This window comes from Arachis ipaensis, chromosome B4 (assembly GCF_059453495.1).
Source record: "Arachis ipaensis isolate K30076 ecotype BB chromosome B4, ASM5945349v1, whole genome shotgun sequence".
Taxonomy (NCBI): domain Eukaryota; kingdom Viridiplantae; phylum Streptophyta; class Magnoliopsida; order Fabales; family Fabaceae; genus Arachis; species Arachis ipaensis.
Window position 1 is genome coordinate 23,858,614 of NC_142439.1, and position 7,181 is coordinate 23,865,794.

Genomic DNA, 7,181 nt, shown 5'->3' on the forward strand with positions numbered 1-7,181 from the left:
ATTGGGTTGCCTCCCAACAAGCGCTTCTTTAGTGTCAATAGCTTGACAGTGGGCTCTCATGGAGCCTCACAGATGTGCAGAGCTTTGTTGAGACTCTCCAACACCAAACTTAGAGTTTGGATATGGGAGTTCAACACCAAACTTAGAGTTTGGTTGTGGCCTCCCAACACCAAACTTAGAGTTTGACTGTGGGGGCTCTGGTTGACTCTGCTTTGAGAGAAGCTTTCTCTGCTTCCTCTCCATGGTTGCAGAGGGAAATCCTTGAGTTTTAAACACAAGGGAGTTCTTATTCCATTGAAGGACTATTTCACCTCTGTCAACATCAATCACAGCTCTTGCTATGGCCAGGAAAGGTCTTCCTAGGATGATGGATTCATCCTCTTCCTTTCCAGTATCCAGGACTATGAAATCAGTAGGTATGTAAAGGCCCTTAACCTTTACTAACACGTCTTCTACTTGTCCATAAGCCTGTTTTCTTGAGCTGTCTGCCATCTCTAGTGAGATTTTAGCAGCTTGCACCCCATAGATTCCCAGTTTCTCTATTACAGAGAGGGGCATGAGGTTTATTCCTGAACCAAGGTCACACAGAGCCTTAAAGATCATGGTGCCTATGGTACAGGGTATTATGAACTTTCCAGGATCCTGTCTCTTCTGAGGCAATGTTAGTTGATCCAGATCACTTAGTTCATTGATGAACAAGGGAGGTTCAACTTCCCAAGCATCAATGCCAAACAATTTGGCATTCAGCTTCATGATTGCACCAAGAAACTTGGCAGTTTGCTCTTCAGTAACATCCTCATTCTCTTCAGAAGAGGAATACTCATCAGAGCTCATGAAGGGCATAAGGAGGTTCAATGGAATCTCTATGGTCTCTAGATGAGTCTCAGAGTCCTTTGGTTCCTCAGAGGGAAGCTCCTTATTAGTCACTGGACGTCCCAGGAGGTCTTCCTCCTGGGATTCACGTCCTCTCCTCTCCTCACAGGTTCGGCCATGGCACTTATGTCAATGGCCTTGCACTCTCCTTTTGGGTTCTCTTCTGTATTACTTGGGAGAGTACTAGGAGGGATTTCAGTGATCCTTTTACTCAGCTGGCCCACTTGTGCTTCCAAATTTCTAATGGAAGACCTTGTTTCATTCATGAAACTTACAGTGGCCTTAGATAGATCAGAGACTAGATTTGCTAAATTAGAAGCATTTTGTTCAGAGTTCTCTGTCTGTTGCTGAGTGGATGATGGAAAAGGTTTGTTATTGTTAAACCTGTTTCTTCCACCATTATTAAAGGCTTGTTGGGGCTTTTGATCCTTCCATGAGAAATTTGGATGATTTCTCCATGTTGAGTTATAGGTGTTTCCATAAGGTTCACCTAAGTAATTTACCTCTGCTATTGCAGGGTTCTCAGGATCATAAGCTTCTTCTTCAGAAGATGCCTCTTGAGTACTGTTGGATGCAGCTTGCATTCCATGCAGACTCTGCGAGATCATATTGACTTGCTGAGTCAATATTTTATTCTGAGCCAATATGGCATTCAGAGTATCAACCTCAAGAACTCCCTTCTTCATAGGCGTCCCATTACTCACAGGATTCCTTTCAGAAGTGTACATGAACTGGTTATTAGCAACCATGTCAATAAGTTCTTGAGCTTCTGCAGGCGTTTTCTTTAGGTGAATGGATCCACCTGCAGAAGTGTCCAATGACATCTTTGATAACTCAGATAAACCATCATAGAATATATCCAGGATGGTCCATTCTGAAAGCATGTCAGAAGGACACTTTTGGTCAACTGTTTGTATCTTTCCCAAGCTTCATAGAGGGATTCACCTTCTTTCTGTCTGAAGGTTTGAACATCAGCTCTAAGCTTGCTCAGCTTTTGAGGAGGAAAGTACTTGGCTAAGAAAGCCGTGACCAGCTTATCCCAAGAGTTCAGGCTGTCTTTGGGTTGAGAATCCAACCATAATCTAGCTCTGTCTCTTACAGCAAAAGGGAAAAGCATGAGCCTGTAGACTTCAGGATCTACTCCATTAGTCTTAACAGTATCACATATCTGCAAGAATTTAGTTAAGAACTGAAAAGGATCTTCAGATGGAAGTCCATGAAACTTGCAGTTCTGCTGCATCAGAGAAACTAGTTGAGGTTTCAGCTCAAAGTTGTTTGCTCCAATGGCAGGAATGGAGATGCTTCTTCCATGTAAATTGGAATTAGGTGCAGTAAAGTCACCAAGCATCTTCCTTACATTATTATTATTTTCGGCTGCCATCTCCTTCTCCTGTTCGAAAATTTCTGAAAGGTTATCTCTGGATTGTTGTATTTTAGCTTCTCTTAATTTTCTCTTCAGAGTCCTTTCAGGTTCTGGATCTGCTTCCACAAGAATGTTCTTATCCTTGCTCCTGCTCATATGACAAAGAAGAGGGCACAGAAAAATAATAATAATAATAGAGATCCTTTATACCACAGTATAGGGATCCTTGTGTTAGTAGAAGAAAAGAAGGGAAGAAAATCTGAACTCAGAGAGAGAGGGGGTTCGGATTTTTGGAGAGTTGAAGGAAAGATGTTAGTATATCAATAAACAAATAGAAGAAGATGAGAGGGGGAAGTGAATTTTCGAAAACAATTTTTGAAAAAGAGTTAGTGATTTTTTACAATAGTTTTTGAAAAAGGTTAGTATTTTTTTCGAAATTTTTTTTTTTATAAAAAATAAAAATAATTAGTTAATAAAAAAGAAATTTTTGAAAAAGAGGGAAGATATTTTCGAAAATTAGAGAGAGAGAGTTAGTTAGGTAGTTTTGAAAAAGTTAAGAAACAAACAAAAAGTTAGTTAGTTAGTTGAAACAAATTTGAAAAGATAAGAAGTTGGGAAGTTAGAGAAGATATTTTGAAATCAAATTTTGAAAAAGATAAGATAAGAAGATATTTTTTTGAAAAGATATGATAGAAATTAGTTTTTGAAAAAGATTTGATTTTTAAAATCACAATTAATGACTTGATTCATAAGAAATCACAAGATATGATTCTAGAACTTAAAGTTTGAATCTTTCTTAACAAGCAAGTAACAAACTTCAAATTTTTGAATCAAAACTTTAATTGATTATGTTATTTTCGAAAATTATGATATAAAATAAGAAAAAGGTTTTTGAAAATTATTTTTTTGGAATTTTTGAAAATAATCATGAATTTTGAAAAAGATTTTGAATTTTGAAAAAGATTTTGAAAAAGATAAGATTTTCAAATTGAAAATTTGATTTGACTCATAAGAAACAACTTGATTTTAAAAAATTTTTGAAAAGTCAACTCAAATTTTTGAATTTGATGAGAGAAAAAGGGAAAGATATTTTTTTGTTTTTTGAATTTTTATGATGAGAGAGGAAAACAGGAAAAATGATGCAATGCATGAAAGTGATGGATCAAAACAATGAATGCATGCAAGAATGCTATGAATGTCAAGATGAACACCAAGAACACTTTGAATGTCAAGATGAACATCATAGACACAATTTTGAAATATTTTTAATGCAAAGAAAACATGCAAGACACCAAACTTAGAATTCTTTAATGCTTAGACACTAAGAATTCAAGAATGCATATGAAAAACAAGAAGAGACACAAAACAAAAAAATCATCAAGATCAAACAAGAAGACTTACCAAGAACAACTTGAAGATCATGAAGAACACTATGAATGCATAAAATTTTTGAAAAATGCAAGATGCACATGCAATTGACACCAAACTTATAACATGACTCAAGACTCAAACAAGAAACATGAAAATATTTTTTTGATTTTTATGATTTTCTAAATTTTTTTTGGATTTTCTTTTTAAATATTTTTTTTTTCGAAAATTATTGTGAAAAATAAAAATAAGGATTCCAAAATTTTTAATATGAATTGCAGGAATCTTGCCATGTTAGTCTTAAAGCTCCAATCAAAGGGTCTGGCATGGCTTAACAGCCAACCAAGCTTTAACATATAATTACATGGGCTGGAGTGATTAGTTGAATACCAATCCCAAAGTAGTTTGGGTATGGCTTTACAGCTAGATATGATTCAACATAATTCATGAAACACTAGAATTCATTCTTAAAAATTTTGAAGCTATAGAATAATTTATTTTTGAAAATATTTTTTCTTTTTTTTTTTCGAAAACAAAGGAAAAAATTTGTTTGAAAAAAAAATTTTGAAAACAAAACAAAAAGAAAATTACCTAATCTGAGCAACAAGATGAACCGTCAGTTGTCCAAACTCAAACAATCCCCGGCAACGGCGCCAAAAACTTGGTGCACGAAATTGTGATCTCCAGGCTCGAACAAATCCTGGTAATGGCTCCAAAGCTTGGTGCTCTGATCTTAATTCATAATTGTCACAACTTCGATACAACTAACCAGCAAGTGCACTGGGTCGTCCAAGTAATACCTTACGTGAGTAAGGGTCGAATCCCACGGAGATTGTTGGTATGAAGCAAGCTATGGTCACCTTGTAAATCTCAGTCAGGCAGATATAAAGTGATAATGGTGTTTTCGAATATTATATAATAAAATAGGGATAGAGGTACTTATGTAAATCATAGGTAGGAATTTCAGATAAGCGAATGGAGATGCTTTTCGTTCCTCTGAACCTCTGCTTTCCTGCTATCTTCATCCAATCAGTCTTACTCCTTTCCATGGCTGGCTTTATGTGATACATCACCACTGTCAATGGCTACTTTCGGTCATCTCACGGGAAAATGATCCAATGCCCTGTCACGGCACGGCTAATCGTCTGGAGGCATCACCCTTGTCAATGGCTTCATCTTATCCTCTCAGTGAATAATATGCTCACGCACCCTGTCACGGCACGGCTATTCATCTGTCGGTTCTCGATCATGCCGGAATAGGATTTACTATCCTTTTGCGTCTGTCACTAACGCCCTGCAATCGCGAGTTAGGAGCTCGTCACAATCATTCAATCATTGAATCCTACTCGGAATACCACAGACAAGGTTTAGACTTTCCGGATTCTCTTGAATGCCGCCATCATTCTAGCTTACGCCACGAAGATTCTGGTTAGGAGATCTAAGAGATATTCATTCTAGCTTAATTCATGTAGAACAGAAGTGTTTGTCAGGCACGCGTTCATAAGGTAGAAGGATGATGAGCGTCACACATAATCATCACCTTCATCACGTTCTTGGGTGCGAATGGATATCTTAGAAGCGAAATAAGAAGAATTGAATAGAAAACAGTAGTACTTTGCATTAATCTTTGAGGAACAGCAGAGCTCCACACCTTAATCTTTGGAGTGTAGAAACTCTACCGTATGAAAATACATAAGTGAAGGTCCAGGCATGGCCGAGATGGCCAGCCCCCTAAACGAGATCAATAGTCTCCTAAGATGAACAATGGATTAAAACTGAGACCAAAGATGTCTAATACAATAGTAAGAGGTCCTATTTATAATAAACTAGCTACTAGGGTTTACATGAGTAAGTAATTGATGCATAAATCCACTTCCTGGGTCCACTTGGTGTGTGTTTGGGCTGAGCCTGAGTGTTGCACGTGCAGAGGCCATTTGTGGAGTTGAACGCCAGTTTCTGTGCCAGTTTGGGCGTTCAACTCTGGTTTTGGATCCTTTTCTGGCGCTGGACGCCAGATTTGGGCAGAAGGCTGGCGTTGAACGCCAGTTTACATCATCAATTCTTGGTCAAAGTATGGACTATTATATATTGCTGGAAAGCCCTGGATGTCTACTTTCCAACGCAATTGGAAGCGCGCCATTTTGAATTCTGTAGCTCCAGAAAATCCACTTTGAGTGCAGGGAGGTCAGAATCCAACAGCATCAGCAGTCCTTCTTCAACCTCTGAATCTGATTTCTGCTCAAGTCCCTCAATTTCAGCCAGAAAATACCTGAAATCACAGAAAAATACACAAACTCATAGTAAAGTCCAGAAATGTGAATTTAATATAAAAACTAATGAAAACATCCCTAAAAGTAACTAGATCCTACTAAAAACATACTAAAAACAATGCCAAAAAGCGTATAAATTATCCGCTCATCAGTTAGCGAGGGAGAATTGGTTGGCTTGGGAAGAAGCTGCGGCTTGAGATACCAAAGCTTGAATGAGAAGAGTCTTGACCTGCCAAGGACGGTAAGGAAAACCTTCCCTGGCGTAAGAGTTCAAAAGTGCCGCAGTACCTTCCTTCAATAGCCCTCCGAAGGGGTTATCCTCCTCGTCGTTCCTCATCGTCGCTTCCACCAGCGTCAGATCCGATCTGTACCGTTCGTACACCCTCGACCCTCAAGGAAAACTTTTTGGCTCATACATATATTTTAAGTGATATTGTAAAATGTGATTTTTTTTTATTCCAATGATTGAAACTACCATACCTAAGTCTCATTATTGATACGGAAGAGGATTTTTTTTAAAATAGAAATGTTTTGACATTATTGATACGGAGGAGGATGATATCTATCAAGTTTGGATGTTTAGGGCTGCCAAGCGCTTACGAGGTATGCTCCATGCCATTCGCAAAAAAGGTGTCCGTCCATATTGGATTCTACCAGAAGTTCTTGGTGAATTGATGAGACGTTGGGACACTGATGCTTATAGATAATTACAGGCGAGAAATGCAGCTGCCAGTAAATCGACTCGAGATACTTCCTTCACACTGCAGGAGGCACCACCTTTCCAGAAACAAGATTACGTTTGATAAGTTACTTATAGAACCCTCTTTTTTACTTAAAGACAATCTTTACTATGATATTTGCTGTTTTGAAAATTTCTTAAGGCCAAACAAGTAAGAAAAAACTCAACAATTCTAATGTGTTTGTTTACCTTATTTATTTCATTTATAATTTTTCTTATTGGAATATCTGAGTTTTGAAGGTCGTGGTTCATCAATTATAATCCCTTGTCCATACCCTGCAGATGTATATATACAAATGAGTATCATAAGCTATTGTCTTCTACCATTTGATAAGTAGATTTGTCTGATCTTTAACTAATGGGAGAAATGAGTTAAAATCACTGTCTGAGGGAGGAGGGAAGAGGGAGAAAATGTGTTCTGAAATGAAGAAACCAATTAGAGACTATTCATTGAGAAGTAAAATCACATTTTTAATTAGAGACCATTCATTGTTTATTATATCTTAGAAGAAGTAATTACTATCATGTTGAGACAGGTTTGTATTGGTTTCTTATCTGTTGAGTTTAT

The 7,181-nt window shown here is 37.4% G+C and overlaps 1 protein-coding gene across 1 annotated transcript; it reads right to left on the reverse strand.

Moving 5' to 3' along the window:
- Positions 1–6,022: 6,022 nt before the first annotated feature.
- On the reverse strand, positions 6,023–6,365 carry LOC148566928 (protodermal factor 1-like). Its single transcript, XM_088484488.1, has 2 exons — positions 6,355–6,365; positions 6,023–6,257 (listed from the first exon to the last, which is right to left on the reverse strand). Exons 1-2 carry the CDS (start codon positions 6,363–6,365, stop codon positions 6,023–6,025), a joined length of 246 nt encoding a protein of 81 aa, XP_088340614.1.
- Positions 6,366–7,181: the final 816 nt, after the last annotated feature.